This window comes from Bufo bufo, chromosome 3, assembly GCF_905171765.1.
Source record: "Bufo bufo chromosome 3, aBufBuf1.1, whole genome shotgun sequence".
NCBI classification, from domain to species: domain Eukaryota; kingdom Metazoa; phylum Chordata; class Amphibia; order Anura; family Bufonidae; genus Bufo; species Bufo bufo.
The window spans coordinates 354,026,704-354,053,391 of record NC_053391.1 but is presented as its reverse complement, the minus strand read 5'-3'; the positions used below and the strand labels follow the sequence as shown (position 1 = coordinate 354,053,391).

Below are 26,688 nucleotides of genomic sequence, written 5' to 3'. Positions count from 1 at the left end.
GGGGACCCATGCTAACTTTTGCTATGGGGCACTGTGAGATCTATGTATGCCCTTAAAGCATACTGGTGATCACATATTTCATGCTGCACATAAAGTGCTGTGTAATCAGGGATGTGCTGCCGACAATCTATGAATCTATGTGATCACTACTACAGACAGAGGAGAGGATTGCTGCATGCAAATGTTGCTCTAACTCAAATCAACAATGAGGCGATTTGAATGACTTTACAAAACTAACAGTCTAGAGGACCAGTTACTCTGGAGCCCGGCCTACTGACCACCCTGCAGTGTTAATACAGACCCAGCAAACAATGAAACGATGGCTGGCTCACAGTAATTTGAATGTACTTTTACTAAATCCTATACATAATATAAAATCCAATGCATGAAAAACAGCCTTTACATATTACATGAATAACTAAAAAACAAAGTTCATACAATCTATTTCATAGACACGGTCCCTTTAAATACGTAGCTCTCTCATATATAAAAGATAAAAAAAATTATTTTCCAAACTAAATACAAACTGACACTACTAACCATACGTCCAAAACAAAAGAAATTATACATTTTTTGTATTTTATATCTTTTATATATGCGAAAGCTCCGCATTTAAAGGGACCGTGTCTATGAAATAGATTGTATGAACTTTGCTTTTTAGTCATTTATGTATATGTAAAGGCTGTTTTTCATGCATTTTATATTATGTATAAGATTTAGTAAAAGTACATGCAAATTACTGTGAGCTAGCCATCTTTTCATTGATTATTGGCATGAATGGCTCATTCCCAATAAGTACACGTGCATTGGACCATGTAAAAGGGCCCTACAGCACTCACACATCAATGTGCAGTACCCTAAAACAGGGTTACTGCAAAAGGGCAATTGCTGTAATGTTATACTGTTTGGTGAAATGTTCTGATTTATTGCATTTGTATACCTAATAGCATTGTATATACAGTTTAGAGTTAACAACTTTGGATCATCCTCTTAGATTTACAGGAGATTGGCTTGGGTCCGCCTCCTGGTTAGTAAATAGAGAGTATAGCACATTTGGAACTCAAGTGAGGACCTACATGTGCAACTCCCCAGAGCTAGGCCCGAGCTCAGAGAACCTTCATCTCTGAGACTTCTACAGCCAAGGAAGCTACTTTATCATCAAAGTGCTCCAAAGAGAAGGAAATCAGAAGGTCCAGAATCTTCAAGGCTGTGCATTGAAGTCAGCCAGCAAGGTATTGTGCATGTTTATGGTACAGAGACTTTACTACTGTGAGAGGGAACATTGCTAACACACCCTGCCACACTTTGAGATGGTCTGGCCAACAGTATCTTAAATCTTCACCCCTCAACCAGGGGTACTACAACCTTCATCATTGCTGCTGTCCATATGTTATTATTGGGAGGAATTGCACTGTGATCTACTTGGAATTGTGTCTTGTTACTGTTGTATGTAATACTACTATCCTGCGCTTTAGTAAAGAGAGGCTTATTTATTGATACCAACTGGCCTGGTTACTGACAGCACCATTCACTGGTCACTACACTTGCTCTCCTGTTGTGCATCCAGACCAACACCTAACACTGAGGGCACCCCAACTACTACCAAGCAGAAGCCTCAACACCAGGGTCTTCCCAAGGGAAGGAAGGGTGCACCCCCCTGTCACTGCACGGCTCTAGGGAGTGCCAGTGTGAAGATTGTGGGTTCAACTACCACTGCCAGAGCCACTACCACTCCCATACACCATCCACTCCTCCTGGGCTCGCTGCAAGTGTTTGTTATCAAAAACTATATAAGGAAGGAACCAAAACACAGAACCAGTGTAGATCTTTCAATTATATCTATGCATTCTGGGCTCAGCCAATCCTGCATATATAGTAAATGGTGACAGGAGAGAAAGCTGTTGCAAGACACCTCTACCAGTAGATTATCTTTCCGAGAACAAAGCTAAAATCCAGCTTTTCCCATTCGTACCTCCCCGACATCTGATGTTAGGGGAAGGTCGAGAGTCCCCATACACCTTAGATTTGGCTGACATTGATCTTATGTGTATGGCCAGCCTAATTCGTGCCCTAAAACCATATTTTTTAGGCATGCCTATGACATTTCATAATCTAATTCTTCTACGCTGACACTCCCTATTGTAACCCATACATTCAAATGCACTTCATTCATACACAGATACTGGCTGGGTCACTGGCTCATGCAGCTTTATGTAAATTACTTTGTGTTTTTTTCCATAAAAGATGACCGGACCATTGTACAAAAAACAATGTGCCATCCCAATTTGCTCATAGAGTGTAAGCTTTTGTGAGCAGGGCCCTCTCTCCTATGGTTGAATTGCTGATTAGTTTGATTTTGTTTGTACAGTCTGAATTGTATCATACTGCGGAATATGTCGGTGCTATATAAACAGATTATTACTATAATCATGTGATGTCATTCTCAGAATTTGGTTCATTCACGTAATACAGGCTGCTGTAAACGATGCCGCAATTTGTTGATGGTGCCTGCAGTCTGGAAGGTCATGAGAAACACAAGATAGAAAGCAGCCATCTGACAGTAATTGTGACTAAAAGATTTACACAATTGTAAGACAAAGATCATTAATAGCATCTCAATGACTTTTGCAGAGAGAGAATACGCCAAATTCCACTGTATTATGTAATGCAGCCTATTAGCCAAATTACACACTCATTTTTTGTGCCATTTGGGCTAATGAGAGAGTGGCACTATCCCCATACTATACTGTATAGGCTGAGGACAGAATGGCTTTAGCCCTTTCAGGGTGCAATTTTGGAAATTACAGGGGGGTAATTTATCAAACTGGTTTAAAAGGAAACTGGCTTAGTTGCCCATAGCAACCAATTAGATTCAACCTTTCATTTTCCCAAGGAGCTCTGAAAGAAGAAAGGTGAAATCTGATTGGTTGCTATGGACAAGTAAGCCAGTTTTCCTTTATAACTGTTTTGATAAATCTACCTTTATGTTTTAATTTTTCTCTCCTCACCTTCCAAGGGATATAACTTTTTATTTTTCCATTGACCTAACTGTATAAGGGTTTTCTTTTACTGGAATGAGTTGTAATTGTTAAAGGCCCCATACAATGTATTGCAAAACTGTAAAAACATTTCAGTTAGTTCGGGTGGCTTTCACTATGATGACCTTGTGTTTGACATGATCAAAAAACATGTCCATGTTTTTCTTTATGGCATTTACCATGTGTGATACCACGATATTTTATCATTGCAATACTGTTTATGTTTAGCTTTTTAATCATTTTTATGTGATAAATGGGAAGAGGGTGATTTTGAACTTTTAATATTTTCATGTTTTTATGACTTTAAAAACTTTATTTACCTTTTTTCTTTTTTTTTGTTCCCTCAGGGGACTTGAACCTTCTGTAGTTGGATTGCTTGTATTAGTCAGAATAACGCTTTTGTATCCCGGAAATTGCGCCAAGAAGAGACATGTCCCTTCTTGGGGCGGGTGTGGCTTTAAACCAGAATCTGCAGCAAAAATTTTGGCAGCAAAAGCTGGATTGTGAATGGGCCCTTGCAATGATTTTGATTTGTTTTTACAAAAATCAGAAACCCCAATTAAAGGGTTTCTGTCACCACAATTTTTGCTATTAAAAAGGCTGACATTATACATGTGCAAATGTCACCTGAATTTAACTCTGCTATTCTTTTTTTTTTTCTGTGTGCCCCCCGTTTTTGTGCAATTATAACTTTTATTATATGCAAATTAGCCTCTAGGAGCAGGGGGGCGTTGCACCTGCTCCTAGAGGCTCCGTTCTCCCACCTCATGTCACCCTCTTCTACTTGTGATTGACAGGGTCAGGCCAGCGTTGGTCTCCTCCTGCCGGCCCTGTCTGCCGAGGAAATCACACGCCTGCGCCGTCCCGTTCAGTATTCGGCGCAGGTGCAGTGAGGAAGCCGGCAAGTGTCCTTCCTCACTGCGCCTGCGTCGAATACTGAACGGGGCGGCACAGGCACAAGATTTCCCCGGCAGGAGGAGACCAACACTGGCCTGGCTCTGTCAATCAAGAGTAGAAGGGCGTGACATGAGGTGGGAGAACAGAGCCTCTAGGAGCAGGTGCAATGTCGCCCCCTCCCCCCCCCCCCCCCCCCCCCCCCGCTCCTAGAGGCTAATTTGCATATAATAAAAGTTATAATTGCACAAAAACGAATAGCAGAGTTAAATTCAGGTGACATTTGCACATGTATAATGTCAGCCTGTTTAATAGCAAATGATCTGTTTTCTTTGAGCCTATGACAGCACCCCTGGAGAGACTGCCTTCACCTCCTCAGGACAGGAAACAGGAACCAGAACCGCCTTTTTAAGGGTCCATTCACACGTCCGTGTGTGTTTTGCGGATCCGTGGATCTGCAAAATACGGGCATCGGCGATGTGTATTCCGCATTTTGCGAACCACACATCGCTGGCACTTAATAGAAAATGCCTATTCTTGTCCGCAATTTTGGACAAGAATAGGACATGTTCTATTTTTTTCGGGAACGGAATTGCAGACCCGGAAGTGCAGATCTGAAATTCCGGATCCGGGCAGCACATCGTGCTGCCCCATAGAAATGAAAAGGGTCCACAATTCCGTTTCAAAAACTGCGGAACAAAATTGCGGACGTGTGAATGGACCCTAAAGGAGGGATCATCCCCTCTAACTCCAGTCCTTTTCTCAAGAATTAAAAACAAAACATCTTAACAACACACCTTAATATCTCTCTATCTTTTTTATATACCTATGTACATATATACACCCCTCTACCTAAACTATCTGGGGTCGGGAATTAACCAGGTGCTGTCATAGGCTCAAATAAAACCGATTACCGGTAAGTGTAATCCAATCATTCTTTCTCGCCTATGACAGCACCCCTGGAGAACAATATTTTTTTTTAGGGTGGGACCCACAGCCTGAAGTACTTTACGACCAAATAAAAGACCTTCATTAGAAGGTAACTGTAGTCTATAGTGCCTAAAAAATTTATGTGGATATCTGTCACGACCGCTATCCCAGCAGCAGTCGTGTCGCACCAGACGGAGGGGAAGGGGGACCCTTATCTACGGATGGGAAATAGAATGGCCACCCCTGACTAACCCTAAGCTGGCACCTGTCTGCCCTGATACCCTAGACGGGGTGTGAACCCGTGCGGCGAGCAGGATGCCTAAACCCTCAGTCGCCCTAACAAGACTGGACTGGGGAAAGGCAGATGGGAGCGCTAGTCACCATCACTCACGTCTAGGAAAACAACAGGAGAAGAGAGCAACAAACAAACAACAGCAGAGATAGACTTATCCAGTCACGAGCAGAGAAGGCGATCCCAAACACGACAGTCCACGCCGGACAAGAGCTCCACAGCAACACCATCAAACGATCTCCTTCCAAGGTCAGAGTAGCACTGGAAGTAAGGACTATATCTGGCAATGACTGCAAGTGAAACTGAAACTAATATAGTAGCTGGGAGTGGCAGACAGGACTCACCTGAGAAGGATGCCTACAAACTCCCAGTCAGGACAAAAAGGTTCACAAGGCAAAACCCAGATGACATACCCTGAACCACGGAGCAAACTCACAAGCTATCGCGAGTAGCAAGTCGCTGCGACCTTCTCCTCCCAGACCTGTCTGGATCAGTCACAGTCATGACAGTACCCCCCTTTCTACGAGGGGCCCCTGGACCCCCAAGACCAGGTCTCTCCGGATGGGAGCTATGAAAAGCCCGAATGAGTCTGTCCGCTTTTATCTCTGATGCTGGAACCCACATTCTCTCTTCGGAACCATAACCTTTCCAGTGCACCAGGTACTGAAGAGAGCGGCGAACATATCGTGAATCAACAATCTTTTCTACCTGAAACTCAAGACTGCCATTAACAACCACCGGTGGAGGCGGTAGTGGCAATGGTTCAGGAGGTTCTACATATCTCTTAAGCAGAGATCTGTGGAAGACATTATGGATCCTTAGAGTCTGAGGTAGCTCCAGACGAAAAGCCACCGGGTTAATGATCTTAATTACCCTATAAGGACCAATAAATCTCGGACCTAATTTCCATGAGGGAACCTTCAACTTGATATTTCTGGTAGACAACCACACCAAGTCATTTACCCCAAGGTCCGGACCTTCAGAGCGCTTCCTATCAGCCGCACGTTTGTATCTACCACCAATTCTCTTCAAACTTTCTTGCACACTCTGCCACACTGAAGAAAGTGAAGACGCAAATCGTTCCTCCTCGGGAATCCCAGACGGCCCCCCCTCACTAAACGTACAAAACTGAGGATGGAAACCATACGCACCAAAAAATGGTGACTTATCGGTGGATTCTTGACGACGATTATTAATGGCAAACTCGGCTAACGGTAAATAAGATGACTATTCCTCCTGATTTTCGGAAACAAAGCATCTCAAATATGTCTCTAGGTTTTGATTGGTACGTTCAGTCTGACCGTTGGACTGTGGATGGAAAGATGAAGAAAACGACAGATGAACCCCTAAACGAGAACAAAAAGCTTTCCAAAATTTAGAAACGAATTGGGTACCACGATCCGAAACAATATCGGAAGGGACCCCGTGAAGCTTCACGATGGGGTCAATAAAAACCTGAGCCAGTGTGTTAGCATTAGGCAATGCGGCAAGAGCAATAAAGTGCACCATTTTACTGAATCTGTCAACAAGTATTAAGGCATTTGCCTGGATTTGTGGGAGGGGCTGAGGTCCGCCTCCAGCCTATTTAGGGCACCCCCCTTACCTGGCTCCTGCACCGTCTGAGGTCTGAGCTTTGTGAGAGGAAGTCGCTTGTTGGAGTTCTGAGGAATTTACCTACGAGCCGCTGATTTTCTGAGAGCCTTTTTTCGTCGCCGTCTGGTTCTGGTTTTGGAGCATTGCTGTTCTTTTCCCAGCTTCACTCGGTTCACTGTGGGTCGCGTTTGCCCGTCAAACTGTGAGTTATTTCGTACGGGTCAGCAGGGCCTCACGGTTGCCCCAGTACCGGTTTATCTCATTTCATCAAGGCGCACTAATGTCATGGTTCATACAAGTCACCATCATTCATTTCTGTCACACCTGTTCATACGTTCTCATCCACGATTTGCACCATCATTCTGGTCACACTCTGGCAGCAGGCGGCAATGGTTCCTGGTTTAAAACCCCCTCTTTTTTCTGATGTTCTTTCACACGCTGCATTCATGTCACGGCTGCCCAGTCACCAGCAGCTCATTTCTCAGGCCCTCTGTCATCTCCCCACAGGACCGTTACGCCGGCCAGCAACCTGCTAATCTCAGCCCACTACCCGGTCTGGTTCACCCCAAACATCATGTACATCACAAGGGCAGCTGCGGTGCACCCCCCCCCCCCATTCACTTCACTTTCTCTAGCGATCGTCCCCTCCCCGTCGCCTCCTGCCTGTTGCCGCTCCGCCTGCCGCGCGGCCGATGGCGCCCGACCGCGTCCTGGGGCCTGGTCTGCGCATGCGCGGCCGGGGTTCTGCGCATGCGCGGCGATTTCGTCGGCGCATGCGCAGTGTCCCGACGACTCCGGACACATATGTTCAAATACATGGATTTCCCTGGCTCCATGTCACCCCCCCCCCCCGGTCAATCACGGGCGCAGTCGCGGGGGCCAGAGGCGGTGATACCGCACACCCCCACCCCCCCCCCCTCTCCTCCCATTTATTTACCATGCACTGGGCTCACCGCGGCCGAAACATCCCCTCACCACCTCCTGGCTGGTACCGCTCCCCCTGCCGGCCGCATCCTTGGTGCGTGGTCTGCGCGTGCGCGGCCGGGGTTCTGCGCATGCGCGGCTATTCCGTCGGCGCATGCGCGATGTCCCGGCGGCCGTGCGCGCGGCGCTTGTGTTCGGGGGGCCGCCGTCGGGCAGCACTGATTCTTCCCAGCCCCCACATGTCACTCCTCAGTCACACCCCCCCCCGGTCATTCATGTGCGCAGTCGTGGGGGCCAGCAGCAGTACAACCACACAATCTCCCCCCCCCCCCTCTTCCATTCATTACCTGCACTGGGCTCACCATGGCCGTAACGTCCCCTCACCACCTGCTGCCTGGTTGCCGCTCCCCCTGCCGCGCGGCCGCCCGCGTCCTGGGGCCTGTTCTGCGCGTGCGCGGCCGGGGTTCTGCGCATGCGCGACGGCATGTCGGCGCATGCGCGGTGTCCCGGCGGCCGTGCGCGCGGCATCTGTGTCCGGGGGGGCCGCCGCCGGGCGGCAGGGGAGGCCACAGCATGCCCCCCTTGTTACACATTCCCCAGGAGCCCCAATAAAGACAGGGAAACACATCACACCCATGAAATAAACAAACAGGGAATCATGAGCAGGCCCCTCTTGGCCAAAATCGTACATGATCTCACCATGCTGATCGCCGGAGGGGCATAGACTTCCCATCCGCATTCAGCTACAAGTGACTGTCTCCAACGGGGTCGTCACCTTTTTCACAACCATGTTCAAAAAAAAAAAAAAAAAAATAATAATATATATTTTGCTTCATATTCAATAAACATGTGGGAATTGCGGGGGCACGGTCCAGAATGTTCCAAAAAAAAAAAAAAAAAAAAGAGGAAAATATTTTGCAGGCGCACACTTTCCGCCAGCCCATGGCCACGGCACGCACTGGTCTCGTTCACATCAGGCGCAAGCTATCATTTCATGTGTAACCGCCATGATCCTCCCGGTCATACATATGTACCACATGCATTTACGCTTTTCATCACGCTATGTCATGTTTACCCTCCCCCTTATTTTTTAGGCGGTCAACCTATACTGTTTTACACTACCGTGTATCCGGAGAATTTTTCTTGGTACCAGGTACGTTCACCTGCTCATTTACCAAAATCTTCCTTACATTTCGGATGGTCCCGTTAGGGTCAGCGTGCTGGCTTTAGGGGCACGATCATCCCACTAGGTAACCCCCCCCCCCTTTCTTGGCTTCGCCGACAGTTAGTGGTCCCGCGAGGCCGACACCCCGCCTCAAACGTACGGAGGCACCTGCCCAACGCGCCACCTCGTTAGTAAGCCGCCTCGCATGTTGCATAGAGAGGGCCTCACCTGTCACTCCCTTCCCCTAGTCCTGTCTTACAGTCACCGAGAGGCCAACGCTCCTGCCACTACCACGAGTGGCCTCATTACCCCCTCGCGCCAAATCATAGGTAGAGCCTCTCAAAGCCGCTTGGCAATTAGCAGGGCCTCATCTGTCACCATGCAAGTGTAATTTTTTCGCCATTTGGCCTAGCTAGCCAGCACGATCCTGCATGGCCTCAAATTAATCAACTTTTTTTATTATAGTATGTCGCTGGATGGGTTGGGAAACTTCTCCCTACCTGGCACCCCTGCTAGATCTGTCACTGCCACTTCGGGAGACGATCTAGCCAGTCCAGCGTCCATCCGGTCCTGGACAATTCCTCGCATCACGGCGGAGTTGAGGAAACGGCATGTTCCCTTCCCCGCCACGGCTAGGAAAGCGGAGCTGTTCCGGCTGTTACGCGCTTCAACCGATACTAGCGATGCGGGGCAAGGACCCAGCCAGTCCGGCACCGGGGACATCCATGCCATGCTGGCCTCTCTGATGACATCCATGTCAACAATCAACGCCAGGCTGGAGAGGCTGGAAACGGTCACCACGACCCTCTCCTTGGCGGGTCCGCCACCGGCGGCATCACCGGCACCGGTCGGTTTGCCGGTGGTCACACCATCCACTAACGTGGAGGACCGGGAAGTCAACCCGGCGCATATGATTCCTGAGCACTTGAAACGGGATATCCTGGAAGGTAAGGATATAAACCTGGCCTCCCTTCTGATTGCCTCCCAGGACGTGGTCGAAAACACGACGTACGCCTATGACGAGGTGTCAGTTGTGGTCAAGTCCAGGGATGCCCGGCTCAACAGGAAATTGACCATTCCCGAATTCGTGCTGGCCTTCGGAATCTACAGAGAGGTCATCTGTGCGGTCTACCCCAACAGAAGGGAGGAATTCGACCTCTACTTACACAAACTGGTGGATTTGGGCAACAAATACGGAGGGTCAGCGTTTTATGACTATCACAGGTCTTTTTCGGCAAAGGTGGCAGGGGCTTTCTCCCAGTACGGAGTCCGCTCCAACTGGGCGAGGATCGACACGGTCATTTTTTGTCGCCACTTCGCAGGCCTTAGGACCCCAGCCTGTGCGCACTGCTCCTCCACGGCCCACACCACCAATTTCTGCCCGAACACGTCGGTCAGACAGGGCCCCTCCCAGGCAGCTGGTCCCTCCGGGGTCCCGGAGAGACTGGCCCGGGACAAACTGGGTCGGCCGATCAAATTTCTAGGCAAATCGATGATTTGCAATAATTTCAATGAGGGGTCCTGTAATTATAACGGATGTAAATTGTTACACATATGCACCAAATGTTTCCGGGCACATGCCAAGTCCATGTGTCCAAATAAAATGTTTACCAAACCGTATCTAACGACCATCAACATGCCAGTTTTTACCGCGCTCATGTCGCAACACCCCTCCAGGCATCTGTCAGATTTCCTCGTTTCAGGATTGACAGAAGGATTTCACACGGGCATCCTGTATATGCCAACAGGCACCCTGGAATGTCCCAATCTTTTATCCGCTCTACACAACCCCACCGCCATTGACGCCCTCATAGCCCAAGAGGTAACAGAGGGTTTTGTGCTAGGTCCTTTCAAAACTCCCCCATTCGCCACATGGCGCACCAACCCCATTGGCGTCGTCACTGGGAAATCTTCCCAGAAACAGAGGCTCATCATTGACCTATCGGCACCTCACGGGACGGGCAACCCCAGTCTCAACTCCCTCATTCCCTCGGAGGAATTCTCTCTGCAGTATACCACCATAGATCACGCCATCACGGCCATCAGTCAAGCAGGGGTGGGGGCATGGCTCAGCAAAACCGACATCGCCAACGCCTTCAAATTACTTCCGATTCACCCTACACTGTGGCACCTGCATGGCATCAAGTGGTCTGGGGATTATTATTTTTTCTCCCGATTGACCTTCGGGTCCAAAAGCAGCCCGGCCATCTTCGACGTGTTTGCGGAAGCATTATGCTGGTTGCTATTGAATATAGCAAGGTGCCCGCTGGTTTTACATTACCTTGATGACTTCCTATTGGTGGAAGAAAACACTTCCCCTCCTTCCAGCCTCAGAGCCACCATCAAGCTGTTCAAGGAACTGGGGGTCCCCCTCTCCACCAAGAAGACAGAGGGGCCGGACACGATCATCACCTTCCTGGGTATCCAGTTGGATTCAGCTTCGATGCAAGCCAGTTTGCCGTCCGGGAAGATCCAGGACATCCTCACCCACATAGACGGCTATCTTCAACTCGGCACCTGCAACCGCAGAGAACTACAGTCCCTGCTGGGCTCCCTGAACTTTGCCATGCGCATCATACCCCAGGGTCGCTCGTTTATTTCACGGCTTCTGCACCTCTTCCCCTTGTTCCTACACGACTCGCACAGATTGTCCCTGGATGCCCACGCTGCGGCGGATCTGGGTATGTGGAGGAGATTTCTGTCCACCTGGAATGGTAGGAGCTTGTTTCTCCCTCAGCTGTCGGACTCTTCCCCCTCTATCTGGTCAGATGCGGCATCTACCACAGGCTTTGCGGCCATATTTGGGGACGATTGGCTGTGGGGCAGCTGGCCTCCTGAGGTCCAGGGTCTGGAAGGATTCTCCACTACCTCAGCGCTTTTTGAGATCTATCCCATCGTAGCGGCTGCCGTGGCGTGGGGTCATTTATGGGCAAATCTGGCGGTCCGCTGCTACTCGGACAACCAAGCAACCTGCCAGATTATAAATAAAGGTCGTTCCAAATCCCTCACAATCATGAGGTTCATGCGAAGACTTACTTGGCTGGCCGCCTGCAACAATTTTTTCCTGCATTGTTTCCATGTCCCAGGGGTGTGCAATTCGGCTGCTGACAATTTATCTCGCTTCAAATTTCAGGCTTTTCATCAGGATCTCCCATCAGCATCACCCACTGCCTCCAGCACCCCGTCATTTCAGCAACTCATTCTGGACTAGAGGCCATCATGCGGCATAGCCAGTCTTTGTCCCACTTTTCACTATCAGTCAATACACATAGAGCATACAACAGAGCATTCACGCTGTTCAACAGATTCCTGGTAGAACACAACATCACGCACCCTTTCATCATGACGTCTGTTTTGGGATTTGCTTCCTTTTGCCACCTCAAACTAAAAATGTCATACAACACCATCAAACTGTATCTTACTGGCATTCAACATCATATGCTAATCTTGCACCCTAACTACACCAGCTTCATGGCCTCCCACCAAATCAAAACAATACTCAGAGGCATTCAGAAGACGGAACCCGCACGTCCAGCCCAAAGGCTGCCCATCAACAGTCATGTTTTCAAGGCATTATCCGACCTGCTGGACGCCACGCCTTTTGATACGAATACCAACACGGTCATCAAAGCTGCTATTTACTTGGCCTTCTACGGGTTCCTGAGGCCCGGGGAATTCACTACCACCTCCGCATCCCAAACCTCATCTTGTCTTCTTGTCTCCCACTTATCTAAACACCTGGATCACTACGTCCTGACCTTACCTCACTCCAAGAGTAGTCAGCGTTCACCTGTCAACATCTCATATTACCCCACGCACAACAAATGGTGTCCGGTGAGGGTGCTGGACACATACAGTCAGCTTCACAGGTTCCTACCCTCTCAACCGCTACTTCAACTTCATGGATCGGTGCTCACCACGACCACCTTCATGATCCATGTCAGATCATTTCTCACCCAACTGGGCCTGGACGCGGCCAACTACTCGGGGCACTCCTTTCGCATCGGAGCTGCATCCACGGCCTCCAGTGCCAACATCCCTGCCCATGTTATCAAGAAATTGGGACGCTGGAAGTCGTCCGCTTACGCACGATACATTCCCAATCCAGCGCAAGAGTTAAGGGTGGCTTTCCAAAGCATGTCGGGTTGAGCTGTTTACATGTTTTATTGGTTACAAATAAACTGGTTTATTTCCATTTTTGCCCTCTTCTTTCTTAGGCCTACCTCGTCCTCGGTTTCGGCACACCACAACCGACTGCATTTCTTTCCCTGCTTCCCAGGGCTCTTCTCTGTACTACCGTAAGCACCTAACACAAGTATTAAGGCATTTGCCTGGATTTGTGGGAGGGGCTGAGGTCCGCCTCCAGCCTATTTAGGGCACCCCCCTTACCTGGCTCCTGCACCGTCTGAGGTCTGAGCTTTGTCCCTCCCACCACTCCACTCATTTACAACTCATTTCTTTTATGTCTTTTCCTTGGGTGGGCCCTCTTCTTTCTTAGGCCTACCTCGTCCTCGGTTTCGGCACACCACAACCGACTGCATTTCTTTCCCTGCTTCCCAGGGCTCTTCTCTGTACTACCGTAAGCACCTAACACAACTACAAGAATAACAGTCTTCCCCGCTGATACTGGTAGATCCGTAATGAAATCCATTGACAGGTGCGTCCAAGGCCTGTTGGGGATGGCCAGAGGTAAAAGACGCCCTGCCGGACGAGTATGATCTACCTTAGAACGAGCACAGGTAGCACATGCAGACACAAAATTCAACACCTCCTGGCGCCATTTAGGCCACCAGAACCGACGAGACACTAACTCAGAGGTTGCCCTACTACCTGGGTGTCCTGCCAGTGTGGAGTTATGGTGTTCTTTTAGTATCTCCAGTCGTAAATTTTCTGGCACAAACAGTTTACCCGAGGGGCAGGAGGCCGGGGCGTCCCCCTGAGCTTCCAACACCCTCCCCTCCAAACCTGAGTGTAATGCAGAGACCACCACCCCCTTTTGCAAAATGGGCTCTGGTACCTCAACATCACCCCCTCCAGGAAAACTTCGAGACAATGCATCCGCCTTAGTATTTTTTGCCCCCGGGCAATAGGTTATTACAAAATTAAACCTAGTAAAAAATAACGACCACCGAGCCTGTCTAGGGGTGAGACGTTTAGCAGACTCCAGATATAATAAGTTTTTGTGATCAGTAATCACCGTGACGGGATGAACCGCCCCCTCCAAAAAATGACGCCACTCCTCAAAAGCCAACTTAATAGCCAAAAGTTCCCTGTTGCCAATATCATAGTTCCTTTCTGCAGTAGACAATTTCTTCGAAAAGAAAGCACACGGACGCCATTCACCAGGGGACGGGCCCTGAGATAGTACCGCTCCCACCCCCACCTCTGATGCGTCAACCTCTACAATAAAAGGAAGCGAGACATCTGGCTGTACGAGAATAGGGGCCGAGGTGAATCTCTCCTTCAGAGATGCAAAGGCAGTTTTGGCTGCATGTGACCATTTGGAAAAATCGGATCCCTTTCGGGTCATGTCCGTCAGTGGTTTGACCACCAAGGAATAGTTCTTTATAAACTTTCTATAAAAATTGGCAAACCCCAGGAAGCATTGCAATGCCTTCAGGTTCTCAGGCAGATCCCAGTCTATAATCGCCCGGACTTTCTCTGGATCAATGCGGAAACCTGAATCTGACAACACATACCCCAGAAATGGCAGTTCTTTTACGGCGAACACACATTTTTCTAACTTAGCAAACAATTTGTTGGCCCTTAATATCTGCAGCACTTGTCTCACATGGATCTTATGTGTATCCAGATCCGGGGAATAGACCAGGATGTCATCAAGATATATCACAACAAATCTCCCGATAAGGTGACTAAAAATATCGTTGAAAAATGTTGGAATACCGCAGGCGCATTAGTAAGACCAAATGGCATGACCAGATTTTCATAATGCCCTTCCGGAGTATTAAAAGTCGTCTTCCACTCATCCCCCTCTTTGATGCGAACCAGGTTATAGGCTCCTCTGAGATCCATTTTGGAGAACCATTTAGCACCAGCAACCTGATTAAAGAGGTCGGGAATGAGAGGAAGAGGATAGGGATCTCGGATAGTTATCCGGTTTAATTCCCGGAAATCCAGGCAAGGACGTAGGCCCCCATCTTTCTTTTTAACAAAAAAGAACCCTGCAGCCACAGGTGAAGAAGAGGGTCTGATGTGTCCCTTAGCTAAACTCTCCGAAATATAATCTTTCATAGCCTTCCTCTCCGGGCCGGAAAGATTGTATAACCGGGTTTTAGGTAGTTTTGCCCCAGGTAATAGATTAATCGGGCAATCATATGGACGATGAGGTGGTAACCCCTGACAACCCTTCTCAGAGAACACATCCATAAAATCTGACAGAAAGGCAGGTAAAGATGTTACAGAGAGTGTAGAACACCTACTACTCAAGCAGTTGTCCTTACAATGTTCACTCCACTCCACAATCTCCCCGGCCTGCCAATCCACCACTGAATTGTGAGTCACCAGCCAGGGAAGCCCCAATACCATAGGAGCCGGAAGACCGTCCAGGACATAACAAGAGATATGCTCTTTATGGAGGTCCCCTACCTGCAGATGGATATTATGGATGATCTGAGTTAACTCTCTCTGAGTAAGAGGGGAGGAGTCGATGGCAAACACAGGAATAGTTCTGCATACCGGTTCCGGAGTAAAACCCAGAGCCTGAGCAAACCGTGAATCCACCAAGTTGACCCCCGCCCCACTGTCCAAAAAGACGGAACAGATCTCAGTTTTATTGCCCGCCTCAACGGTAGCGGACAACAAAAACTGAGACATGCGTATGGAGGAAACGAATACGCCCAGACTGTTCTCCTCCGCACAATCTGGGGACTCTAGTTTTCCGGCGGCTCCTTTGTTTGTGGTCTCTTGAGTTCTGAGGGACAAACCTTTACAAAATGACCCCTCCCCCCACAACAAAAACAAACCTCTGACCCGGATTCACCCGTCTAGTGGCGCCCCCTATTTGCATTGGTTCGACTGGACCATAACAGACCGATCCCTGCCCTATAGAGGCCTCCGTAAAATTTAATAGTCTCTCCCTGAGTCGTCTGTCGATTCTTATGGACAGAGACATAGCAGCCTCAAGAGACCCAGGGACCTCGTATACCGCCAGCGCGTCTTTTAATTTTTCAGACAACCCCTGGCAGAACTGACTCCTAAGGGCCGAGTCGTTCCATAACGTATCAGTAGCCCACCTACGGAATTCGGAACAATATAGTTCAGCAGACCGGTTCTCTTGCCGAAGTCTACGTAGCTTAGACTCAGCCAGTGAGACCCTGTCCGGGTCATCATATACGAGACCCAGGGCTTCAAAAAACTCCTCCACTGATCGTAAGGCCGGAGAGTCTGATGGTAGGGAGAAAGCCCAAGCCTGCGGATCTCCATGCAGGAGAGAAATTACAATGCCCACCCGTTGTTCCTCACCGCCGGAGGATCTAGGGCGCAACCTGAAGAACAATTTGCAAGCTTCTCTGAAGGTTACAAATTGGTCTCTCCCTCCAGAGAACAGCCACTTTTGGCTCAGGAGTACCTTGGTTTCCCGTAGCAACGGTGGAACCCAAGGATTGCTGCTGCAGCACTGTTGCTTTTAATCCTGCCACTTCAAGGGATAACCCCTATAATTGTTTCGCCAAAACCGAAACCGGATCCATAGTGGAACAGACAAAATACAAAGCAAAACAGCAAGCAAAAAAAAAAAAAAAAAGAAATGTCACTTTTTTTTTTTTTTTTTTTAAAAGGCCAGATATACTGTCACGACCGCTATCCCAGCAGCAGTCGTGTCGCACCAGACGGAGGGGAAGGGGGACCCTTATCTACGGATGGGAAATAGAATGGCCACCCCTGACTAACCCTAAGCTGGCACCTGTCTGCCCTGACACCCTAGACGGGGTGTGAACCCGTGCGGCGAGCAGGATGCCTAAACCCTCAGTCGCCCTAACAAGACTGGACTGGGGAAAGGCCGATGGGAGCGCTAGTCACCATCACTCACGTCTAGGAAAACAACAGGGGAAGACAGCAACAAACAAACAACAGCAGAGATAGACTTATCCAGTCATGAGCAGAGAAGACGATCCCAAACACGACAGTCCACGCCGGACAAGAGCTCAACAGCAACACCATCAAACGATCTCCTTCCAAGGTCAGAGTAGCACTGGAAGTAAGGACTATATCTGGCAATGACTGCAAGTGAAACTGAAACTAATATAGTAGCTGGGAGTGGCAGACAGGACTCACCTGAGAAGGATGCCTACAAACTCCCAGTCAGGACAAAAAGGTTCACAAGGCAAAACCCAGATGACATACCCTGAACCACGGAGCAAACTCACAAGCTATCGCGAGTAGCAAGTCGCTGCGACCTTCTCCTCCCAGACCTGTCTGGATCAGTCACAGTCGTGACAATATCTCCAGGTTAGCTGCCTTACAGATCTGCTCTATAGAGACTGAAGCTCTCTCTGCCCATGATGTGGAAACTGATCTCCTAAAATGAGCCCCAACCCCTGAGGGCAGAATAACTCTCTTAGAAGAGTCAGGGCCGGTGCTACAATAAGGCAGACCAAGCGGCTGCCTTAGGGCGCACTCTGGGGAAGGGCGGAAAAATGAACCTTCTTGTGTTTAAGAATGTGTTTAAAAAAAATAATTACAAAAACAACAATCATAAATGGAGGGGGGGGGGGATGTTGACCGTGACATGATTGGAGTCTGTAGTTTGTGACATGGGGATAGGGCTGGCCAGGGGGGGGGGGGATGATGTGACATGGGGAGGGAGAAATGTGATACAATAGGGGGTAATGATGTGATCATGATGTGACACGAAGGGGGTGATGTGACATGGTTTGGAGGGGGAGAAATTTGAAATGGATGGAGGGGGAGAAATGTGACATGGAGTGCTGATGTGACATAGGTGATTTGACATGGAGGAGGAAAATGTGACATTGAGGCTTTGAGAGGGAGAAATGTGACACTGAGGGGGTGAAATGTGACATGGAGGGGGAGATATCTGACATGGGGGGAGAAATGTGACATGGGGGTGATGTGACAGAGGGGATTATGTAAAAAGGAGGGGGGAAATGTGACATGGAGGGCTGATGTGACATGGGGGCATGATTGCTTACATAGGGGCAGATGGCTGACATTGGGGGCTAATGGCTGACATGGGGGGATTAATGGCTGACATGGGGGGATTAATGGCTGACATGGGGGGCTCATGGATGGGAGCTGATATCTGACATTGGGTTCTGATCTGAGGTCTGATTAACATTGGGGGTCTGATTGGGGCTGTGAGCTGAGGTCTGATGAACATTGGGGGTCTGATTGCTGGTCTGACCTGAGGTGTAATGGAAAATATGTTTTTATTATCCTCCTCTAAAACCTAGAGGGCGAAGAAAACGGTCCTCAAACGAGCGATTGTCTGAAGAAGAGTGAAGATACCAGGACCAGAGGAGAAGCCAGCTGCTGCAGACGGGACCAGGGCCAGGTGAGCTGCGAGGAGGGGCGCCAAAATGTAGCTTCGCTTGTGTTGGCAAAAATCCTTGCACCGGCCCTGGGAAGAGTAGGCCAAGGAAATGGCCTGTCTAATTCACCTAGCAATAGTCTGAGAGGAGGCTGCCAATCCTTTCCTTGCTCCCTGAAACAAAATTAACAGACGTGAGGAGGATCTCCAAGGCTGAGTGACCTGTGGATATTGCAAGATACATCTCCTAACATCCAAACAGTGGTATTCAGACTCATTTTTTGGTGAAGCACAGAAGGAAGGTAACACTATCTCCTGAGAACGATGAAAACGTGAAGAGACTTTTGGAAAAAAAGAAGGATCAGGCAAAATCACTACCCGATCCTCCACGATCACCAAATAGGGAGGGTCAACCGAGAGGGAAGCAATCTCACTGATCCTTCTAGCTGAGGTAATGGCCAGAAGGAAGGCAAGCTTAAGGGTTCATTCAGACGGCCGTATGCTATCCGCAAAAATGCGGATCCGTTTTTTTGCGGATTAGATACTGACCCATTCACTTCTATGGGGCCCTTTTCTATTCCACGGTTCCGCAAAACAAATGAAACATGTCCTATACTTGTCCGTGAAAATCAGGAGATGGCCCCATTGAAGTCTATGGGTCCGCAAAAATACTGAATGCTATCCGTTTTTTTGCGGATCAGTTTTTTTGCGGATCCGCAAAAAAACGGATAGCATTCAGTATTTTTGCGGACAGCATACGGCCGTCTGAATGAGCCCTAAGGCTACATTCACACGTCCGCAATGTGTTTTGCGGAAACACGGAGTCACGGATCCGCAAAACACGGAAAGCGGCAATGTGCGTTCCGCATTTTGCGGACCGCACATTGCCGACATAATAGAATATGACTGTTCTTGTCCGCAATTGCGGACAAGAAAAGGACATGTTCTATTTTTTTGCGGAAACGGAAGCACGGATGCGGAAGTGCGGATCCGCAAATGTGGATGCGGACAGCACATTCCGTCCCCATAGAGAATGAATGGGTCCGCACCCAAAATTGCGGAAAGGATGCGGACACATTTTGCGGACGTGTGAATGGAGCCTTAGGGTGAGCAACTTCAGGGAGATTTTATCGATAGGCTCGAAAGGGTCAGAAGTGAGAGCAGAGAGGACCAATTTTAAATCCCAGAGGGGAATTCTATTTTTACATACCGGAGATAATTTAGACACTGCCGTTACAAATAGTTTAATCCATGTGTGATCTGCTAACTTAAATTCAAACAAGGCGCTGAAGGCTGAAATCTGGACCTTCAAAGTGCTAGGCCTAAGTTTTTTATTCCACCCCTCTTGTAGGAAATCTAACACGAGCGGGATGTCAGGTGCTTCTAGCACATCCACAGGTTTTTTGGCGAATTTGAAAAAGGTCCTCCAAACCTTAAGGTAGATCTCGGTAGTGACCCTTTTCCGACTGGCCAACAGAGTGTCTACTACTTCCTCAGAGAGACCCCTTTTCTTTAAAATCTCCCTTTCAATAACCAGGCAGTCAGGTGCAGATTTCTCACCTCTGGGTGAAAAACTGGACCCTGAGATAGAAGCTACTGGGATTATGGAAGCACCCAAGGTGTTGCTATTGACATTTTGCGGAGCCAGGAAAACCACACCCTTCTTGGCCAAAAGCTATCACTATTACTGTGGCCTTCTGCTCTCTGATCTTCTTGAGGACCCTTGGAAGCAGCTTTAGTTGGGGAAAGGCATACAGAAGACCCTGCCTCCAAGACTGGGCCAGAGTATCCACTGCTCTCGGATGTTCCTCCGGAGAAAGAGAAAAGAAGACTACTTTTCTATTTGACCTGGTGGCAAAGAGATCTATCTCTGGAGTACCCCACAAAGCTGCTACTTGGTTGAAAATCCCCTGATCTAGGGACCACTCTCCCTGGTATATCTGATGACTACTGAGGTAGTCTGCTTTCACATTGTCTGAACCTCTTAGATGAACTGCAGAAAGAGATAGTAGAGAAGCTTCTGCTAGGCTAAAAATCTGATAAGTGAGAGACATTAGGCCCTGAGCTCTTGTCCCTCCCTGTCGGATGATCTAGGCCACTGCTGTCATGTTGTCCGAATAAACTTTCATGTTTCTGTCCCTGATGACCGGAAGACTCTGTATCAAGGCTATCCTGATCGCATCCAACTCCCTGAAATTGGGAAAGAGATCTGCTGTCCCAATTGCCTTGCAACAGCAGGGACCCCACATGGGTTCCCCAACCGGAGGGGCTCGCATCTGTGGTTAAGGGGAGAACCGCCTCCCTGGTCCAAGGAACTCCTCTCTAAGTTCTTTAAATCCATCGACCAGCCCAAGGAATCTAGGGTTTGGGAGGACAGAGACATCTCCATGTCCAGAGAGGGGACAATCCGGTCCCAGTGCTGCAGGATCTGTAGCTGAAGAGACCTTGAATGGTACTGGACCAATTACACTCCTGGAATAGCGGATGTCATGAGACCCAGCACCGACATGGCCTCTCTTATGGTGACTGACAGAGATGAATGAAGAAGCTGAACTCTTGACCTGATCAGTAAGGCTTTCTGCAGGGGTAGTAGGCACTTCTGGGAAGTGGAGTCCAGAATCATTCCCAGAAAACTGCATCTCTGGCTTAGGCATCGACTGGATTTTTCTAGGTTTATCTCCTATCCCAGCCTCTCGAGAACTTCCCTCAATCAGGCAATCTGACCCTGAAGAATCTGACCTGACCGGGCCACCAGCAGAAAATTGTCCAGGTATGGTATAATGATTATGTCCTGCTCCCTGACGCGGGCCATCATTTCCGAAATAATCTTTGTAAAGACCCTCGGAGCCTGAGAGAGTCTGAAGGGTAATGCTCGGAACTGAAGATGCAGAATCTCCTTCTCTAACTGGACCGCTACCCTCAGAAACCTCTGGTGGCTGGGATGAATGGGGACATGATAGTATGCATCTCTCAGGTCTACTGTGGCCATGAAGCAGTCCGTAAAAAGATTGTTCACTACTTATTTGATGCACTCCATACGAAATCTCTCGTACTGCAGAAATTGTTTAAACACTTCAAGTTTATTATGCTCCGAAAACGAGCCATTTAGTTTTTGGACCAGAAAAAGAGTCGAATAAAACCCCTCTGTCAATTCCTGCTCTAGGACTTACGATCACCTTTTTCTCAATCAGGAAAAAAAAACTCTGATATGATAGCAGAATGTTTTGCGGGATCTGACCGGAATCTGTAATTACAAAATTTTCCTACTGGAACACTCTGGAATTTTAGTTTAAGGCCCTCCCCTATCACTGACTTTATCCAGGGGCTGTTGGAGATCTTCTGCCACTGATGTACGAAGAGGGACAGATGACCCCCAACAGGTGCCCTGGCTTCATTGGGACTGCTTTTTTGAGGCATCTGACCCGGAAAAAAAGAAATCCCTTCTTGCTCGGACCTGAAAACTGTCTTGCTCTATCTTTCCCCTTAAAGGACCCTTTGTTAAATCTTGGACGGAAATATCTTTTGGGTGGCTGACTAACAGAGGGAAAGCCCTTCTTCTTGTCTGAGGCGTTTTCTAATAAATCATCAAGAACAGGCCCAAACAAAAATTCTCCCTGACAAGGGATATCGCACAGTTTTGCCTTGGAACTGCCGTCTCCTTTCCAGCCCTTTAACCAAGTAGCCCGCCGGGCAGAGTTGGATAAGGCTGAGGCCCTAATGGAAGAAGTCAAGGTATCCGCAGAAGCGTCAGCTAAAAAATCCAAGGCATTGTTTATAATAGGGAAGGAAGATAGTAATTGCTGCCTAGAGGTACCCCCTCTAATGTGAGCCTCTAACTCCCCCATCCACACTTTCAGGGACCTGGCAACAGATGTAGCGGCAATGGCAGGTCTAAAAGTTGCCGCAGAGGCTTCCCAATTTTTCTTTAAATAAACCTCTGCCCTTCTGTCCATTGGGTCCATGAGTGAACCCAGATACTTCCGCAATCACCTCCTGAATATTCTTGTGCACATCAAACACTTCCACCTTTTGGGGCCTAACCCTTCAAAACATTGAATTCTGGACTGAATGCTGTGGCTTATGATCCTCCAACCCCATCGTAGCCCTAACCGCCTTTACTAGAGAGCTGGTGTTCTCCACATTAAAAAGTTGTCTCCCTGCGGCCTCGCCTTCAGAAGAATCATCTGATGACCCCCACTCTCCTTCTTCCTCCAGATCCGAAAGTATCTCACTGTCACTGTAGGGGGAGTCCTTAGCAGTAGCAGAAGAAGTGCCGGGACGGTGCTTTATCAAACCGCTAACCAGCTCTCTGACTTCTTCATGTATCATTTGTTTAATGCTGCCCATTAAAGACGGAGTTTCCTCCTCCATTAACTTGCTGATACATGCTTGACATAGGGGTTTTGCCCAGGCAGAAGGGAGCTACTTCTTACATACACCACATCCCCGTTCCTTTACTCTGGAGGTCTTCCTAGAAGACTCCTTTGATACCTAGGCAACAAAAATGACCCCATGAGCATATAAATAAATAATATTCATGCTGGGGTAAAACTCCTCTTACCCCACCCTGGTACCGATGTATCATTGGTGGTCTCAGTGGGTTCTGCGCGCTGAGCCTGCTCCATGTGTCACAGCCAACACAGCCTGAATGGAGGTACTGCACACGCTCTTCTCACCCAGCGTGTCAGTGAGCTGGCTGGGCTTTTCTCCTCGGTGTGCGCAGTTAGCATCCCTCCCCTTCCGGTCCAAAGCATAGCTTCCGCCCAACGCCACAAACCGGAAGTAAACGCTGAAGCACCCGACAGTGAACGCATTGGCCGGCGGCCGAACATGCGAACACAGCCGAAGAGGTTCGCAGGAGCCCAGGACCCACTCAGGAACTGGGAAGGAGGACGGAAGGTGTAAGGATAGAGAAGGGAGCCCAGACTTTTGCAGCGGCTCCCGGAGGAGAACTTACACCGCACGGGGTAACCCTCCACACACTGTTACAATAGCTGGGGCACCCGCAGCTCTCTTTGCCAACGCCTCTTCCAGCGGATCCGATTCCCTCCTGCGCCTTAGGACAGGAAACAAAACTGGAGATAGAGGGGATGATCCCTCCTTTAAAAAGGCAGTTCTGGTTCCTGTTTCCTGTCCTGAGGAGGTGGAGGCGGTCTCTCCAGGGGTGCTGTCATAGATGAGAAAGAAAATGACAGAAACCCTTTAAGGAAATCATCCCAATCATAATATTAGGGACTTGCCCTTTTACACTATGTATGGTGACTTTAGACCAAGGGCACCCAATAGTTTTATTCCAGGTAGTTTTATTGTGGCACGTGGACCAGAAAAAGTTGCGCACATGATTTCACTTGCTGGGTTTTAAGGTGATATATAAAAAAATCTATCTGGTACAGAAATTTCATGTAATCCTATTGCCAGACATTACATTCCGCAGATCCTTTATATCATTTCTGTATATTGCAGAGGCGCTCAACTTTTACGTCACGAGCAGGTAGAAGGTAACGTAAAGAGTCAGGTCTCTTGCACACGAACGTTGTGCATCCGTTCCGTGCACGGGCAACGTCAGTGCAGCAGCCGGGACGGATCCAGACCCATTCAACTTGAATGGGTCCGTGATCCGTCCGCACCGCAAAAAAATAGAACAAGTTCCATTTTTTTGCGGTGCGTTGGTACGGACAGAAACACCATGGAAGCACTCCGTAGTACTTCCGTGGGGTTCCGATCCGTGCTTCCGTTCCGCATCTCCGTGATTGCGGACCCATTCAAGTGAATGGGTCCACATCCATGATGCGGAGTGCACACGGGCCGGTGCCCATGTATTGCGGGCTGCAATACGGCCACGGGCACACAAGGTTCGTGTGCAAGAGGTCTCACTATCAGCTCTAACGCCTATGTGCTATCATAAGAACGACTTCCTTGTTGTCATATCTTTCATAGGAAATTCATGTATAAACTTACAGGTATGTGCCTAGCGCAGATATAGTTGTCCTTTGTCATGAAGGCACTTGTCTGTGTTAACTCTAGGTGTTTACTGACATCTGTAATGAAAGAGTCCCTATAGTGAAAATCAAACCATGTACTGTATGCAATACTTTTCCTTTCACCCTATTTTTTAAGTGACTCTTGTTCCCTATTTGCTTGTTCAATGTAGTAGAGCTAAAATTGTCATCAGGCACAAGTTAACTCATTATCATATCACATTGCATAGCTGACTGTTTTCACATTGAAGTGCAGGTGCTTCAGTGAAATATCAAGTTCAGCTCTGCTACATGGAAAATGGTTGCTTCTTCGTCATGTTGCGTCCTGCTATAGCGTATCACATGAGACTACAATGTATAAAGAACTTACCTGCAAGGTGGCCCGCCATGGAGCTGACAATCAAGAGGGTCCACTTCAGACAAGCAGACATGGTTACATTACGGTCCCCTGGTATACATGTCTTATTTCTTCGTGATCATTTCCTGACTCACTAAGTAACCACGCAGCACCTGAGCACTCCCATAGTTTCTATCCGCCTACCAGGGAAGTCCATCTGGGTGTGTGCTCTGTGCCTGCAACCCTTTGCTGTCAGGTTTTCAGAGGGCTTGAAGGGTTTTTCCCATCTCAGATATGTTATTGCATCTCACTTGTACATAAACAGTGTAGCACGGCTGTTTCCATAGTCCGGACCATGTCTAGCAGCGGATAGACCTGACCCCCATCTACCAGAAAATTCAGATCAAACCCCTGGAAGAAGGGGTGTCTGTTTGTTACCCATTTGGGTCAGTATTATTTTATACTGCGAGAGGGCTTAGTTGTATTACTATTCTTTCAGAACCTGGTTATGATATGATATATATTTATTCTGTGGGGATATCATTGTTACTAATAACCTATAGCCCTCTATTTGCACTTTATTGTACCTCATATGATGCCATTATTAATGCGGTCGAGGTTTCTGTCCGTTATTATATAGGCTTTTAAACATGATGTATTAAATAAAAATGAATTTTATATGTAATTGGCAGTGTGCTGTTTTGTACGTTTGGCATTTATTAGACCTTTCCAGTGTCGGACTGGGGTGCCTAGGGCCCACCAGTAAAATTCATTCTGGGGGTCCACTGCTCATATGCCTGCAAATATTACCCGTTCACACAGTGGCAGACAGCAGCAAGACGTTACATGGTGTTTGATTATAGGGGTCTCTGCAGTGACTTCAAGAAGGCGGGTGCCTAGGAAACAAGGACACTGGCTGGCCTGCCCCAGCGTCTAGACGTCATCTCAGCCACCCAATCCATCTGTAATAATAAACTGTTAAATAATTTAGTCAGTGTTATTATTTGGACGTTTAGGCTGGTTGAGATGTTGTATTCTGCCTATCTATACCTAGTGCAGTCACTCTACTTTGCCATGTGCCAGGTGTCCAGAAGGTGGGGGACTAGTCACCTGTAGAGTTGAGCGAACACCTGGATGTTCGGGTTCGAGAAATTCGGCCGAACTTCCTGGAAATGTTCGGGTTCAGGATCCGAACCCGACCCGAACTTCGTCCCGAACCCGAACCCCATTGAAGTCAATGGGGACCCGAACTTTTCGGCACTAAAAAGGCTGTAAAACAGCCCAGGAAAGGGCTAGCGGGCTGCAAAAGGCAGCAAAATGAAGTTAAATCCCCTGCAAACAAATGTGGATAGGGAAATGAATACAAATAAAATAAATAAAAATTAACCAATATCAATTGGAGAGAGGTCCCATAGCAGAGAATCAGGCTTCATGTCAGCAGAGAATCAGTCTTCATGTCATAGCAGAGAATCAGGCTTCACGTCACCCAAAACTGGAACAGTCTATTGTCAGATATTTAGGCCCCGGCACCCAGGCAGAGGAGAGAGGTCCCATAACATAGAATCTGGCTTCATATCAGCAGAGAATCAGTCTTCATGTCATAGCAGAGAATCAGGCTTCATGTCAGCAGAGAATCAGTCTTCATGTCATAGCAGAGAATCAGGCTTCACGTCACCCAAAACTGGAACAGTCCATTGTCAGATATTTAGGCCCCGGCACCCAGGCAGAGGAGAGAGGTCCCATAACATAGAATCTGGCTTCATGTCAGCAGAGAATCAGTCTTCATGTCATAGCAGAAAATCAGGCTTCATGTCATAGCAGAGAATCAGGCTTCACGTCACCCACCACTGGAGCAGTCCATTGTCAGATATTTAGGCCCAGGCACCCAGGCAGAGGAGAGAGGTCCCATAGCAGAGAATCTGGCTTCATGTCAGCAGAGAATCAGTCTTCATGTCATAGCAGAGAATCAGGCTTCATGTCACCCACCACTGGAACAGGCCACTGTCAGATATTTTTAGGCCCCGGCACC

The 26,688-nt window shown here is 48.3% G+C and overlaps 1 protein-coding gene across 1 annotated transcript in view; it reads right to left on the bottom strand.

Annotated features, from left to right (window-relative positions):
• Positions 1 to 24,806, bottom strand: part of IFNLR1 (interferon lambda receptor 1) — a 46,319-nt gene extending 21,513 nt beyond the window's left edge. The window contains exon 1 of the mRNA XM_040422259.1: positions 24,693 to 24,806. Within this exon, the coding sequence (XP_040278193.1) occupies positions 24,693 to 24,753 (61 nt within the window). The 5' untranslated portion in view covers positions 24,754 to 24,806. The remainder of the gene's footprint in view (positions 1 to 24,692) is intronic.
• Between the last annotated feature and the right edge of the window lie 1,882 nt (positions 24,807 to 26,688).